Here is a 17152-nt window from a genome sequence, read left to right as displayed (position 1 = left end):
GCTATTCCTGAATAAACTCATTTTTTTGACAATTTTGAGCTTGCCTTGTTTTAACCTTTTATTTAGGTTGACATGCATTATAATCACTGTCTCATTTTTGGTCACATCCATCCATGGAAACACATCCGTCCCTCTCCCATTTCACACTTAGGTACCCTCAGTTCATCATGGTTTGGACAATTGTATGCATCTTTCAGGATATGAACATTATTCATTCAATTTCCCTCACAGAAATTGAGGGAAATCCATTTAAAAATGAGTTTGAAAATAAATCTATCCTTAGGAGCAAGGGACCATGCTGAAAGACAACCTTCAAAAAAGTCCTGGGAAGCCCTCAGAAATCTAACTACGTCATTGGTACAAAAAGAGAGTGTTTTAGGCTAATTTATTCCATGCTTCCTTGATGGCTCGTGTTCTAGAGCAATTGTGATTTATTTGGGGAGCGTTTTAATAAAAACTCAAGAAACTCTTAGAGAAGCAGAAGCAGTGGAAGAAAAAAGCAAAGTGGATGAGCCATTATAGAGGCCTGGATGGGACAGTGAAGGAAAAGAGGGGAAGAGCCAAAAGTGACACTCATGACCCCAGAAAAATACTATTTTTTTGGTTGCCTTAAGTGACGTTAATGCCCTTTCTCATTCTTCTCTGGAACTAGGACCGAGTGATTTGCATTAGTTAAATAATGGAATTTCTTAAAGGGATTTCACAGCAACCATTTTGCTCGTTGCATGGATTGAAAATGCATGTTTCTGATGCATAGAGGAGTTGGGCAGATGCCCGGCACAAACAGATGGGAAGAAGCCCCGTCAGTCACAGCTTACTCGACACTGATTCTGAGGGACACTGAGGGGTCTACAGGGGAGAAACGCAGTAGCAAACGGAAAGTTGCTACCTGTGTTGACGCTTGGTCACGGTAAAGTAGAGACAACGGGCAGCAAATTGCGGCATTTCGGCAATTCTCCCACAAACTTCAAAAGCCAAGTGAAAGAAAAGAAGGTTCACTTTCTTTGTCAAAAAAATGATCTTGCTGCTAGTGCTTGAAGCCAGTTCTGAGCCATAAAATCAATCGTGATTTTATGATCTCCCAGAAGCTAGCAATCATATTGCCTTGCATTTGGGGTAAAAGCAAATAACAGGTGATACACGGGAACAGGAAATTCTTAACAACTCCCTTCCTAGGTTTATTCCGAAAGGATGACATTTACAGGAAATGATAGTGCAATAGTTAACATGGAAATGAAACATTAACACTTACTGTGGAAGGACTAGGTTAAAGGTTAGCTAGATAATCTGAGACCAACAAGCCTCTATAAAATTTACCTCCAAATTCTGAAGAGCTTCCAGGAGGGTTATCAGAGATACTGTTGACAATGTGGTTAAATCAACAAAATGTTAATAGCAAGTGAAAAAGCATTTTTTCTAATTTTGGAGGCTGGACTGGACTTTACAACTTTTTTCTCATAAAAATAGCCTAAGTCTAAGGTCAGTTCGAAACCTTAGTAATCAATTACTATTATTCTATTTTGGAAATGTTCTTATTGATACCATGTATAACAGTATGATATATTTTTTTTCTCATATAATCCTTCTTTACTGCTAACCCTGAAGTTATATAAAATTTCAAAATTGTGGGAATGTCAAAAATGCCAAACCTACCCCAAATGAGCATATTTGATCCTATAACTACTGAAATTTTAAGGGTCTCACATAAGAACCACTTGCAGAGGAGCCTGAAGAAAGCAGGTCTCAGTTTTCCTTAAGCTTTGACCTCACAAGCGTATCCTTTGGGGCTTTCTCTTATGTATAGTCAAAATTTGTGCGGTTGTAGGGCCTCTCTTTTTTTCCTGCTTTGCTTTGCTTGACTCTGTTTCTTGACCCTGACTAGTATTTACTGTTGTTTCCAAATATGTACTTATGATATTTTTTGGTATATAAAAAATTTAGCCAGATTGCATTTCATAAGAGATTCCAGGGAAAAATTTTACTCTTTGAGGGGAGGTAATTTGAGGACTACCATAGAGGAATTGCAATCCCAATTCCTCAAGTCAGACGTTCAGTGTCTGATTACTAAAACACTTCTCAGGAAGATATGTGATTGAATTATTTCTAGAATTATCACCATAAGTCTATTCTTTTAGCTTTTGTTTTCTCAAAGCATAGGGTTTCAAGGCTTCCCTTTCCCTTTTGCAGGATAATGGTTTCAAGCAAAGCCAAGGCCAGTCCCAACTGGCATCTCCACTGCTGTATACGTGCTTTGCCATACAGCTGCCCCTGTTCACTAAGGTGAATACAAAAAGTTCCATCTAATAACCATGTTCCCTTGAGTGCATGTGGTTTATTCACTCTTCAAAAACTGTAAGTGCACTGAATGTTGAGATTGTAAATTGCACAATTTTATACAGAGTATTGTAATAGCATATACTAATATTTCATCTGTTCTTGAATGGCTGAGTCAATTAGCGAACATATGCCTGATCTATAGTAGGAAGACATTCTTCAGGTTCCATCCTAAAAATGGCTCAGAGAAGGTAAACGTAGCCAATTACCGCCTCTGGTCCATCTTCCTTTCAATTCTAAATGCCAAACACATTTATATTATTGTGAAAATCAATAGAATTTGTGGCTTCGTGTCCTATATGTTGGACACCAGAAATAACAATTTTTGTTACGGTCTATACATGGGTTTCATGTTTAAATTTTCATTTCATCCAAGGAAAAACATTAAGAAGCTATCAGTTCTATCTGTTCTGTTTCTTAAGGTATCCCTCTTAAATTTGAATGCTGCATTTTTGGTGGTAAATAAATGCACAAAAATATAATGATGTATGATGTTAATGATGATTGTTTTTTAACCAGTGCCAAAACAAACCATTTTTAGCTCTACCAACTTTGGAAAGTTGAATTACAAACCATAATTTACATCTCTGTCTTTTGATGTTGTCCCAGGATTACATGTCCTTGGTGTTTATTGCATGGTTTAAATACAAATAAATGTGACCCGACCCACAATGCCAAAAACAATACCGTAAAGAATTAAGTCTATAATGCTGACAATTGTGTTAATGTTCTTAAGGCGTACCACAGTCTTTACATGAACGATTGAATCTCAGAGTTTTTCTTTGAACTATCTTTTCTATGACTCTCTATCAGGCCGAAGACTCCCTCAAGAATGTTAAAATAGTGGAAAGGCCAAAAATCTGGACCAGTAAGAAAGACGGAGCCTCCTAGAAGTTAGGTGTGAATGATGCCTACAGATTGTATAGTGTTATTTAATAACTTATTTATCAATTTTTCAGATTTAACTCAAATCGACTTTGTTTTTCATTGAATGTTTTAGGTGTAAGTGTGTGTATATTACTGTTCACAGAATGAAAGAAAAATTTGAAAGCATATGGGTTATGATTACTTTTCTATTTAAAAAAAATAATTACTTGTGAGTCAAAATTCTTCTGCTTTGATTAGAGACAAAAAAATACAGAAAAGTGTTGTCTGGGCCTGGCTCCTAGTTGTTAAATATAATCTGTGTTGTGTGTGCTGCATTGAAATCAATAACTGCTGATGATATTAAGATGATAAAAGAAACATACAAATTAATTTTCTAAATTGCTCTTTGCTGTGAAACAGTGTTTGACCTTTAGACATCACTCATGCACATATATCCATGACTAAGAGTACAGTCAGCCTGTGTTAGCTTTTACATTTACAAACTAGTATTCCCCAACTTCACCTACTCACATCATAATAACAGAAACCCAACAACTATACAGAAATATCCAGAAGAATCCTGCACAGTGTTTCCAAATTAGGAACAATTTTGGTGACTCTATTCTTTTTGTTTCAGGAAGAGATGATTGAGCCATAAATTGTGGTTGAGAATGTAGTTGGGAAGAAGAACTCAGATTATAAATCTGTCTTTCCCCTACATGTTTTGGTAGATTTCTGTTATGTAAAAGAAATTTTTTGTCGAATGAAAATAGGAAAACACATTCTTGCTACAATAGCTAGTTTAATTACAAAAGAATGCTAATATCTATAAGTATATAGTGCTGATGAAATCTTGAGCCATTTCTAAATTTATGAGGTAGAATCCACAAGGCTTGAGCAAATTCAGATGTCTGGTTTCCTACAGACCATCCCTAGAGTTATACAAAGTTTTCTGCTAATTGTGAGCCATGGTAATGAAAGTCTGTTAGAATGACTGAAACGTGGAAAGAGAGTATTTATCATCTTTCACCATAAATCCTTTTTCTTCTCTCTTCCGTGAATAATTTTTTCTTATATTGGGTAAAAATATCACTTTAAGGTTAATGATAGCTTTAGATGAAGTTAGGAAAATGGACAAAAAATATTTAAGACATTAAGGATGGGGAAACCCGAGAATGACTGCATGACTTTTGCTGACATCAGTTTCTGTTTGAATGAGAAGGCGCTCACCTGACAGCTGTGATCTGGTCCTCAACTTCATAAACACCCAGCTTTCGATACACTGCATACAGAAGTTTGTCACCTTGGAAAGCTGTTCCTCGACCATCCACCAAGGCAATGACTATCCCTTCCTTACTTGCAAGATAAGATATCCAACTAATAGAGAATACAGACCTTACACTCTGACTGCAGGGACCACCATACCTACAGAAAAAAAGAAAAAGATAGAATCTCTGATTCCTTTGTGAAACTCAACTTCCCATCATGGCCAAGAATTGCCTTTAGTATTTCCCAGTACATTTGTATGATAAAATTTCAATAACAGTGGCATTAGAACTGGCTCAAAATCAAGAGAGGACCAGGCTTTTCCCAGAGGTTTGCTACAAGGAAGTTGTTTTGGGACACAGCCTCTCCTATTCCCCAAAACGGATACATCTAGGGTTGGCATTTCAAGGAATATGTGTGGGTTTTTCGTCATTTCTGCCACCTGCCACTTGCTAAAAGCAGGCATAAGATATACTAAAAAAAATGCATGGTGTTTTAAGCAAATTGTGTGTAGGTCAGCACTGATTTTGGGTGTGATTCCACAAAATGTATTCCATTCCCTTATTTCATTTCTAACTCAATTACATAAGATGTTAAGATGATTTACAATATTTTTTGGCTGCAATTTCTCTATCTCAAAGGTATTCTGACACATTAGGCAATTTGCCATACAAAGGAAATTCAAAACAGTAAATGCAAGCAAGTCCATCTAAAAATCTCAAAACTTTCTCAGGCTATTTTAAATAGCCATATTTTATTTACTCTGATTAGTTGGGGAATATATAAAAACAGCATCAATAGGAACTGTTACAGAGGAGAATGGTTCATTCTATCTCACAAATGTGTATTTAATCCAACATATTTTCAGTAAATAGTTTTTAAACCAAAGAAAATATTACATACACTTGAATTAGCAAGGGATACTTCTTTGATCTGTCAAACCGAGGAGGAAGAATCATCTTGTACCATAAAGCTTGAAAAATAGAGAAAAATCTTCATTCCACTATACTCATAGCATTATTTATTTTCTTTAATAACAACATATAACATAAAATCAATTTATAACTAGTAAATTGTTAAGAACAAAGACTATGTTTTACTTGATTTTTATTACATATTTTTGTCCAGTTTACAAATTGCTAGAAATGTTGAACTGTTATTTTTCTAGAAGCACACATTTTAAAATGAGATAAACTCTTTTTAAAAGTATCAGTGTTGAAATGGAGCTATAGAAAAGTATAAGATCAACCTATTCACAAACATATGAAAGATATTTCATAAAAATTTAATGTGACAGTAAGATTTTTAAAATTAAGATCCTGTAATATTGTAGAGATTGGATTATAATATTTACCCTACAATTTTGTTTTAAAAAAGCAAAAGCTGATAAGTGTTCAGCTTCATATCTATTCATGAGAAATTTTTAAAAGGTCTTACTAATATCATCCACTTCAAGTTTCTTAATTTCCTCTTTAGGCAGCTGGATATTTTTCAAAGCATTTTCCAATTCCTTGTTTTCTTCCAGGATTTTAATTTCTTAAAAAAAATAAAATGTTCATTTTTAATTAATAGAAATTCCATAGGAAAATTCTTTCTTAAAATGTCTTTGGCTTTACTATGGATGAAACTGAAACTGTATAAGGATTGCTTAAGGAGTTTCATATTGACAAGGATATTTTTAATCCAGCCTTTAAAGCAGGGATGAACTTATGAAGGACATCAGTCATTGTCTCTTAAACAGACCCTGATGGCATCAAAATACATTCTGAGCAGAATCACAGAAGTAACAATGTTTATTCAGCCACATTTTCCTGTTTCTAACTTTTCTTTTACAACATGAAGCCATGACCTGAGTAGGTGACATTTAAAAAAATATATTTTTACTGAAAAAGTGGTAGAAGCAAAATCTATATTGCTGAAACCTCAAATTTAAAATAATTAAGTATGTATTATAGTTACAAAGTTTGTTTTAAAATCTTCAATGTGTAAGGTCAAATATTAATTCTGTGATTTTTTTATATCTATTTCTTTCTTAAACTTTTCCTGCTGTACTTGCTTAATATAGGATCTTCTTCCTCTTTTTTTTTCCTTTTGTGATATTCTTCCTTTTTTTTCTTTTTGTAATTGAATTACTGTGCATCCTATTCCTTCAAATCCTTTCTTTCAAGGTAGTTATATATCTTAAAAGAACAACAGTATATACACACTATGATTTCTGTCTTTCACCTTAAAAGATCTCCTAAAAAAACTGTTGTTTATCTTTGAGCTTAGTTATGATTCACACTTTAATTTTTGTAACTGAACAAATATATTGATCTCCTGATGCTGAAGATCAGTGATACATTCGAATGGGTTTCTAGCAGTAGAGGACTTTTTGTAAGCTTTGTTTTGACCTGGATAGATATTAGGTATCGTCTAGAGAGAAGTTAGATTTTTGTATAATAAGTGGAGTTTGTGGCTTTATTTTTTTATTTTTTGCGATACGCAGGCCTCTCACTGCTGTGGCCTCTCCCGTTGCGGAGCACAGGCTCCAGAAGCGCAGGCTCAGCGGCCATGGCTCACGGGCCCAGCCGCTCCGCGGCATGTGGGATCTTCCCGCACCGGGGCACGAACCCGTGTCCCCTGCATCGGCAGGCGGACTCTCAACCACTGCGCCACCAGGGAAGTCCATGTGGCTTTATTTTTTAAAAGAGGGTCTGGATGACTTCTGAGATATGCCAGTTCCGTGGTCTCCTTGTTTTTGTGCCTTTTTAAAAAAGTGGTCCTTGAAGATGGGGAGCTGGGGGGAGTACTTGTAACTACACTAAGTTTGCCAAACCACTTCCCTTGTAACTCTCAGCTTTCATATACTCATGGCATTTTGCTCCAAAGTGTTATATTTAATCTTAGAACAAGTATAGATGTTTTAGTATGAGTTGTGTAAGATACATAATACATTTCATTTTAACTTTGGACAATCTATCAGGAAAGAGATACTTGTGGCAACTTAAAAGTTACAACTAGAAAAAGGGATAGCAGGGGGCGGGGAGAAGGATAAATTAGGAGTTTGGGATTAACATATACACACAACTATACATAAAATAGATAAACAACAAGGACCCTACTGTATAGCCCAGAGAACTATATTCAATATATTATAATAACCTATGATGGAAAAGAATCTGAAAAAGAACATGTATATATGTATAACTGAGTCACTTTGCTGTACACCTGAAACTAACACAACATTGTAAATTAACAATAATTCAATTTAAAAAGTTAAAACTAAAAAAGAAAATAAAATGTATACTCATTTATAACCACAATGCAGCCAGCTCTTCCTTCTTGTGTGGGTTCTCAGTGTGGAACTGTCAAGGATAAAGGGAATCTATGTGGAGTAAGCACAAAGAATGGCTGCAATATTTATTTATGTAGACCATGTTTATCAGTCTGTAGACGGATACTGGAAGTCAGAGACAACACGCAGATGTTGCCTGGTTGGGTTGACCTTGATTCCTTTTCTATTCTATTCCTAGCTACTGAAATTTTCTGATTCATGACTTACCGAAATGATGAGTTGAATGGAAAATCTTATTAAAGCTTCTACAGTCCAGGGTTGCATTTTTATGGATAGTAAATGTGCAATTTTCCCACCCCTTGGAGGCAATATGGAACTTCGTAGGTCTGTGAGGAGAGGGCGGGGTGGCAATTGGACTTCTCTATGTGGCTGTGCATTAGCAATGCATAATGTGGCGAGGAGTGCTACAGCCCAGACTGTGCCTTTCACCTTCTTTCACTCATCATTGTATACTCAGCACTCAGCATGCTCGGTACCAAGGGCATGATATGTAGTATGTGCTCTCCAAATGTTTGAAGACTCTTCATTACAATGAAATCAAGTGGTAAGAATGATGAATCATATGTGAGATTTTTGTTTAAATCATATTAACTATGACATATTGTTCATTGATTAAATTATATGAAGAATCTGCAGAAAATCTGATAAATAAAGTTATTCAATCAGTTAGGTAATTTTAATGAAGATCTGCAACTAAGCCTCACCTGGGCCCTCCATGTCAAGTGTCAACTCTTCTGGGTTTTTATAGCATCTGGTTCAAGTACTATCTGTTATTTTCCAATGACTTTACCCCACTTCTCAGAGAAAATGAAGCCACTGCACTGTTTTCTACAAACTTTCATATAATTACATCGGTAATTTCCTCATTCTCTCTCATCACAATGCTGGAGATTAATGTCCTCACCTGTCTCTGGACTCCACTTTGCCCACCTTCTCGGCGACCTCCCTCCTTTATGCCTTCAACCCCTTTTGGTCTCCAAATTTCTTCCATCAGCATTCAACCATGCTCAAATATTTATCAGCTTTCAAAAACTAACTTAAACCTCTATCAGTCTCTTCCAGTCATTATCCCACCTCTTTGCTCATCAGTCAGACCTACTGAAAATAGTCTCTTTTTATTTATTTACCTCCTATGCAGACCTAAATTTGCTTCAGTCTGGCCTCTACCTCCACTGCTCCAATGAAACTGCTCTGACCAAGCTAATGCTCATCCTTATTTCGCTAAGCTCATTGATTTAGAGCAGGTCTTGCTTCACTCTCCGAAGCACTTGACACAGATAAGCACTCTCTTTTTCTTGAGACCCTCTCTTCCCCTGCCTTTCATGACTCCATATACTCTCAAGGTTGTCCTCCTTCTTGTTCCCCCTTGGTCTCCTTTACAGGTTCATTTTTCGCTTTGCATTTCTTGTGTTGGTTTTCTGCACAGTTTTACTCTAGGCTCACTTTCCACTACCCCTGCCCACCCTCATTTTCCCCACTCTGCTGCGTCATCCATTTCCATGGACTTAGTAACCATGTATTCCATAAATGAATGACTTCATGATCATTCTCTTCAGTTCAAACAATCCTCCAACATCCAGTTCCAAAACTATGTCACTCCAGGACAGCTCTTCTTAGTTATATGCCATCAGTACCTCAAACTCAACATTGAAAACAAAATTCATCCTCTCTCCAAAATGTTCTCTGCACTGTGAATCCCATCTTTCAGTAAAGAGTATCAATACCAATCCACTTGAGCAAGCTAGACATCCAAACAGCATCAATCCCTCCTTTATATTTATGAGTCTTAAAGTCGATGTAGCTATCATTAGGAAACATTTCCTAAGCCCCCTACCCCAGATGAGGTGCCCTGCTTATATGTTTTTATGCTATCTCTATTTCCCCTATCTTAATACCTTACCCCACTGTGTTGTAACTGCCCATTCACACGTTTGCATTCCCCACTGATCTATAATCTCCTTGAGGACAGGGACCATATCTAACCCAGTATCTGTTCATTTTAAGGATCTAGTATCTAGTACAGTGTCTGTTTTAATGTAATAGTGCTTAATAAATATCTATTGAATGAAAATTTGGGGCACCAAATGCAATGGAAAATGGCTGAGAAAACTAGAAATAAATAGAAGAAATATCATCTGCTCTAAAAAGCAACTCCAAAACTTATTTGGGGATTTATTAAAAATACAGATTCCCTAGGCCAATATAAGACCTACTGAACTGGAATTTCTGGGGACAGCCTGAGAATCTGTATTTATAATAAACCTCTCTGGAGAATTTCATCATGAGGCAAGTTTGCAGAACTGTGCTGTAAAAGACTTTGCATTATGTTTTGAGAGTTAGAAAACAGATAAATACATATGACATATATGAGACTGACATGAACACTGTCCCTGTTTTGTAAGTATTGGGTGAAGTAACAAGGCTTTGCAAGCAGTACAGAAATTTGTATCTGGCAAGAATATGAGAAGGATAGTAAGAAAGTAGAAACTCATTAAAAAAAGGAAGCTGACCTTTATTTTGCGGTCATGATAAAATGAGAATTATACATTACAAATTCCAAACTATTCTTGCTTTAAAATTTCTCTCACTGCAGGTTGCAATGAGAAATACAATCTATTATTCTTAAAAGTATTTCATTATTAGACACAAGGTTAAAAAAAAACGCAAAACTTCAAACTGAAACTAAATTCACAGTGCCATTATTACAATGCCTGTCCTGTCCTGAGCTCCTGAATCTACTCTGTTTTTCCTCATTTTCTTATCTTCACCTATACTTAGACCATTGGGCTGGCAGCCAAACCAATTCCAAAGCAGAGTACTGAAGTCCCTCACTGTCCCTAGACTCCATCAACTTCAACCCTATAATGTTTAATAGTAAATCAAAAGATAACAGAGAACCGCAGGAAGAGTCTCAGGGCAGTTATACACTTCAGTATCTCCGTTGAGAGCAAAAACGGTCATCTTTGAGCTGTGAACTATTTTGAACCAATATCTCAAATCGGGATGGAGGAGTTCTGTCTTGATAGAAATTGAAAATGGAAAGAGCCTCCAAATTTCAGGGCTCTCATACGTGGCAACAGTGTGATGTAGCTGTTAAAACAAAAAAGCTAGCGTGATAGTCACCCTCTGCTTCGAAATGGAGTTATATCTGGAACTCTTCTCCAGTTTGGGATGTTACCAAAAAAACAGGTCTTCTTATTTGGGAGGGAGATTGTACTAAAAATCTTAAGTTTCCTTCCAATTCTAAGCTTCTGTGTTTTTGATAAGGGTGATTGGGGAAGACAGGATTAATCCCTCTTAGATATTTGCATTATGCCAGGTTCTTACTGCAAATAATTATTAAATTTCATATGATCAGGTTTGACTCAAAGAATAGGCTGATCTATATAATCATAAGCTCTACAATAAGAGAATCCAGCACTGTTCCCCTTGTTGGTGTGGGGAAACTGTCTTGCTTCCTCTAGTGTCATAAGAGTCCAGGATTTCTTAAGACAAGATAACAGCATGAGAGAGAGAGTACCTTGATCAGTGTGGCCGTCATGAAGGGTGGAAATTGGGAGGCCTGGGCCTGTGCATAGGATGAAAACAAAAACATGGGTTAGTTTTAAAATAACATTTAGTTTTCAACAAGAACTTCTGGTAGTATTTGTGATTACTGTCAAGCTCAATTACCTCTTTTAATTCTGCAACTATTTTTTTTCTCCCCATAGAGAAGTAAACATCACCTTTTAAGTTACATTGAAAGAACACATGAGACCAGAGCCCAATCAAAGGACAGACATAAGAGAAGAGTTGCCTGTGCACTTTTCCAAGAGTGATCCTAAATAGTTAAGATCTAATTACACAAACGGGTCCCAGAAGCTGCAGTGATAAACGGCCTTCTGGGAAGATATGCTGTATGGGCCAGTTTTAGCTGTGTTTTTATTATCAAATAACCTTCTCCAGTACCTAGAATGTATTTTCAATCTGACTTCTTGGTTTGATGTTCAGTTTATTTTGGTAGGTAGAACCCAGCATCTTTTTTTCTTTCATTTAATTACTATATGCAGAAATAAATTTATATAGAAAATATTTCCTGTTCAAATATGCTGTGATGGGTCACATTCCCCACGAAACAGACCCAGAAGGAATTTTGTGCACCACAAGTTCATCTGGGGTGTGGTGTTGACCTCAGCCAACCCCACTGGGAGCTCTGGAGATGTATGACCTGCAGAGTTGTCTTGAATGGGGCCAACTGAGCTGACTTTTATACCCCAGAATGAAGTGGTAATCAGCTGTGGCCTGGGATGAGAGCAATCTCTGGGGTGGAAGTGGGGGTCCCAACTGGGAGGTGTCTGCCACCAGCCCTCTCAGCAGCTAGAGAAATGAGTGATTCAGACCTGAAGATGGGACGTCTGGGTGGCAAACCACTGTCCACCATATATTCCAACATGAAATTCAGGTTCTCTGTGCAGAAATTGGCCCTTTTAACAAAATCTACAAATATTAAACACTGTCACTTACTGGAGCTATAGAATAAATAATACTTGGAAATACATTTTTAAAGGGTAAATTTGCTCAGGCAGCCAAGGAGTTAAAAGCAACAAACACGGAGGTTGGGAGATGTTCATTTGCACTCCTGATGCTTCCTCCTCTGTGGCAGGAGTGCCATTAGAGCATCCTTGGTCCCAAGCAAGGAGGGGAGAATGACCTATGTGGTAAGTTCTGAGAAAACCGGAGTATGAGAAGCTCCTTCTTCTACCTTGTTCCTGGCATCTTTCAGCCTGCAGAGAACAGGACTGTTTTGATCTGTTCCGGTGCTGTAAGTGTGACAGTGGCCAGCCCCATGGGCGAAGCCGGCGGCTGTCTAGTTGTACCCATATTTGTGTGAGTAATTGTAATTCTGGGGTGCGGTATTAGGAAGCTTCACACCTTAGGCACATTTTCCAATTAACCTTTACAGGTAATAAAGCTAATATTGGTTTCCTTCCTGACTCTTCAGTCTAACCTGAGAGCAAGGAGAGGCAATATTGTTTATAAGGCTTCCTCAAAAACCAGCAGTTCTTTACTGTGTGGAGTCTCATAATTTTACAGAATTTAAGTTCAGAGATTTTCATTTTGGTTAGCTTTCCTTCAACGTTATTAAAAGGGACAAATACACATTATATTTTTTGTTAGAATGTAAGGCAGTGAGACATGAATCTGAATTTCTAGACTTTAGTCAATCAACATTGACCTTATGGAATTTTCATGGGTGTGCAGTTCCAATAGAGACAACTGGCATATATATCTCTTTTGCCTAAACTATGAGACAAACTAATGACTGACCGCCCTTGACACAAGTGGTCTGAGGGTGTGGTCCTAGTGGCATAAGCATCCTTTGCATTGCTTTTGTTCCATCAGCATCATCAGTATGACTTTACCTATTTCAAAATCCTATTATCTGGGATTTACTCACCATCCCTTTTGGAGAGTTTGAAGTTACATAATGAAGCTTTACTCTTAGTCCTAAAGGGAAAGATTTCAAGGTTTTTCCTATGATGGTGCAGTGACTCATTTTACTGGAGCTTCAAAAACACCAGACGATGTGATGCTTCCCACACAGTATATTTTTTGCTAAATGGGAAATTACCATACTGCCGAGGAAGAGTGAGTGTGGAAAAGTCAGGCGATTCAAGTTCTAGAAAGGAGTCTTTCACCAACTTTTGATGAGAGCTTAGTCCTTGATTCCTTACTCTTCAGGGGGCACTTAGGCTCAAGTAGATCTCAGGAAAACAAAGTGATATAAAAAGTGGTATAGCGCTTTCAAAAAGCATTAAAGCACTGTACAAATGCAGAATGCATATAAATATAAATGCATGTTTCTATGTGTAGGGTCACTGATGTCGTTATCAGTAAATATATCAGCATAAAAATGAGGTTTTGGGTACACTCTGCAAAAGGCAGCAATGTTTTGATCTTCCCTAGAACCTATGTTCATTCTGCAAACCTTCAATGTCTATTATGCACTCATCATTCTTTTTGGCCTTATGAATATAAAGATGAAAGGAAAGCAGATTCTGCCTTCAGAAGAGAAAATAGACCAGATGACTCAGGACAGTTAGTTCAATGATACTATGTGCCTGGCATGTAAGCTTTCAATATATGCTGCATAAACACATAGCTTGGGATGAAAAATGTTGCACATAACTTGAGAGGGACATTTAATGTATACCTTGAAATGCCATAACCACAATCAGCACATATGGTCATGAAAAACAATCTTTTGACTTTTCAGAGATGCCACTGACCAAACCTTTTGTGAAAATGTTGTATTAAACTGACATCTTGTGCCATCTTGAAGGGAGCGTTTGGATTAAAATGCTTACTCATTTCGACGGCTGGGCTGAGGTTCTGGGCCCAGGTGATTGGACTGAGGAAGTGGCATGTCAGGGTGGTCTTCCATCTGGGAAGTAAAGAAGACCTCAGGGTCCTCTACAACTGAGCAGGGATCTCAATCAGTCAAAGATTCTATTTATTCTCTGAGCTGCCCACCTGAATATGGGGAGTTAATACCAGAAACAGGAGAGTGGCATATGTTTGGTAATAACCCCCTTTGTTTTCTGTCCCCCCTCAACTCCCATGGAAACTCAGGGATTAATGGGGGTAGGGAAGTGGTGTCAGGACAGAGAATGGAGGGGTAGATATTTTACAGGTCAGTTTTCCTAATCCCCATGATGACTGCCAAGGTCCTAATGTATCTCATTGATCTACTGATGGCCTAACCCAACTCTACTACGTGTCCAAGATATAGATGAAAGGTTACACATAAAATGAAATTATCTGGATAGAAAGTATTTGCTAAATGGACATATAGCCTAAACATCCAGGAAATGTCTAGTATATTTTATTACTTGTTTATTTTATACTTGAATGAATTGCTTATCATGTTTCCCAAATTTAGAAAGAACGTACTAGGTGACAAAAGCTCATTTTCCATCTGCATTGAAGCTATAGTTCAAAGAATTGCTGGCCTCCAAGGCAAAGAGCTCAGGTTTCTTTCCCTGGCTATAGGAGATTGACATTTCTGCAGGTAAATGGGGCTGAAGTCCAGCAACCATTTTATCAGAGGACACTTCTTTTTATGATATTGTTTTGGCAATACAACATCATGGTGCTGTGGCACTTGGTGGTAAGAGGTTGGGATTTACAGCCAAAGGACTCTTGCTCCCATCTGGCTCTCACGCTTACCAGCAGTGTGGACCTTTAACAGAAGGTCTGTTTCCTCAACTGCAAAAAATGGAGATAATAATCCCTTCTTATCCTCCTTATATTTTTCCCCATAAGCATTAGATAAGATAACCTAGATCAGTTCCTCACATATAACAGGTGCTCAGTAACCTGTAGCTAAGGATTGATCAGATAGTGATGACGAGGACAAAGAAAGTGGCAGAGGAGGGTAGAGAATGCGTTAGGTCCGTTACCTACCGTAGCAGACGAGTGCATAGTACTTGGCATAGTCGCTGAAACTTGCTGTGTAATATTGGCACCTTTTTCTCCTTAGATGGCAAGTAATGCACTTCTTGCTTGGAGGATAGCTTCCAATGCTAATTCTAGGGGAAAATGAAAATAAAACTAAGCTGAAATTTTGAGATTGTATTTATCAAAATGTACTACTCCATGTAAAATGACTAATTTACATATTGACATCAAACTCACTCTATTTTTCTGTTGCCAATATCGTTTAAAGTAAAGGGGGAATCACAGGATCTTGATTTGTCTGATTTTCAGTCCATCTTTGCCTGAATAGGCACAGACTTTGAGAGAGAAGCCCTCTGTGGTTTTCCTGCGGTGTGAGAAATATCTAACACCTCGAATGGGAGCCAAGTAGTCACTTCTCCTAACCATCACTTTCTTACACTTTACAAAGTGGTTGAGAATGCATAGTTCTTCCACGTCCCATCTTTCTTCCTGTGTTCCCACGGCAAAAGATACAATGAAGATCTGACAGTATCACCAAAAACAGGGGTCCCTGTCCTTATCATATATCTAGAAGGGGAAATTAGTAATAAGCCAATTGCAAATAAGAAACACGGTTCTAAGTAGCTCCTGTGGCTTTCATTTTATTTGGCAGGAAATTTGGGCTCATGGAAGCTCTTCCTGGAAATGTTCCCTCCACACATTCCTACACAAGCCAACCTGTACCTACCAAGTTTGGGCCCACTCTCTGGGTGACTGGCTTTAACAAACAGCCTCCCAGACTTTACCCCAAACGCTCAGAGTCTCATTTGGGGATGACCAGGTGGAATTATGCCAGGATGGAAGCACAGTTGGAGTCCTGCTGTGGCTAGTAAGGTTACCTGTGGCCACTGCAGTGTTCCTTCTGCTGCTGCCCCTGACCTTGCCTTGGGCATGTTAGAAGGTGGCCAGAGCTATTGCTATCATCAGAGAGGGAGTCTTCTCAACAGATGAGAAGCCATGATCCAGGAGGGGACAGAGGAATGCAACAGAGGGAAAAATTTCTTATTTTCTCAGCTACAGTTAGTAGTATTCATGTTCATATTTTGGTGTGACCTTGGAAAACATTAGGTAGGCAGTTAATGTAAGGAGTTAAGGTCAGCATGCCCAAGTATAAATTTTGGCTCCAACAATACCACCAACCTCATAGAGTTGTTGTGGGGATTAAATGAAATTACATATGTAAAGCAGATAAAAGTGTGCCTATAGCAGACCACCAGCCCATGGTAGCTATTGTTTTTGTTTCCACATCCAGAAGGGGCTTTAAAGGGCACCATTCCAGCCACCATGGGGGCCAGTGGACTAACTTAAACACTAATTTAGGAACAGAGGTGAATTCTTTCCAATCATAATAAGTTTATGACAAAGCAAGTCACATTAAAAGAAAGCACACATTATGGGAATAAATACAATGCCTGGTACACAGTAGGAAAATGAATTTCCTCAATTACCTCTAAATTTAGTTGAAATGTTTAGTACCATGTTTATATCAGCATTAAAATTTCTTGATTTTTCTTTTTGAAAACAAACATTTTGAGTCAGCTAATATGTTGGGGGGTGTATATTTTTATACTGATGTGGTGTACAACAGTCTTAATATTTTATTTTAATTCACAAATTAATTTTATTACATTTCAGCCTTTTAAAAATATTCTATACATTCTGAGGACTCTGACAGATTTTTATTTAAATTTCAATATATAAAAATACTAGAATAAATTGATACAAATTACCTATAGATATTTCGTCTTCCAGGGTAGCCTTCAAATTCATTGCTAGAATAAAACCTGAAAATATATTCAGAAGTTAGTAAATAAGTATTGATGACTAAATGGTGATAGAATTGTTAATACTAGTACTAATACAGTAAAC

At 37.5% G+C, this 17152-nt stretch overlaps 1 protein-coding gene across 1 annotated transcript in view; it reads right to left on the bottom strand.

The window, feature by feature from the left end:
• Positions 1–17152, bottom strand: part of FAP (fibroblast activation protein alpha) — a 71139-nt gene that overhangs the window by 12305 nt on the left and 41682 nt on the right. Inside the window, exons 15-20 of the mRNA XM_030852605.3 lie at positions 17014–17067; positions 15251–15375; positions 11325–11372; positions 5905–6003; positions 5371–5440; positions 4432–4626 (exon numbers count right to left, since the gene is read on the bottom strand). Of these exons, the coding sequence (XP_030708465.1) occupies positions 4432–4626; positions 5371–5440; positions 5905–6003; positions 11325–11372; positions 15251–15375; positions 17014–17067 (591 nt within the window). The remainder of the gene's footprint in view (positions 1–4431; positions 4627–5370; positions 5441–5904; positions 6004–11324; positions 11373–15250; positions 15376–17013; positions 17068–17152) is intronic.

Source organism: Globicephala melas, chromosome 7, assembly GCF_963455315.2.
Source record: "Globicephala melas chromosome 7, mGloMel1.2, whole genome shotgun sequence".
In the NCBI taxonomy this organism is placed as follows: domain Eukaryota; kingdom Metazoa; phylum Chordata; class Mammalia; order Artiodactyla; family Delphinidae; genus Globicephala; species Globicephala melas.
Note: the sequence above shows the minus strand (reverse complement) of the source record. Positions and strands in the feature narration are given on the sequence as shown.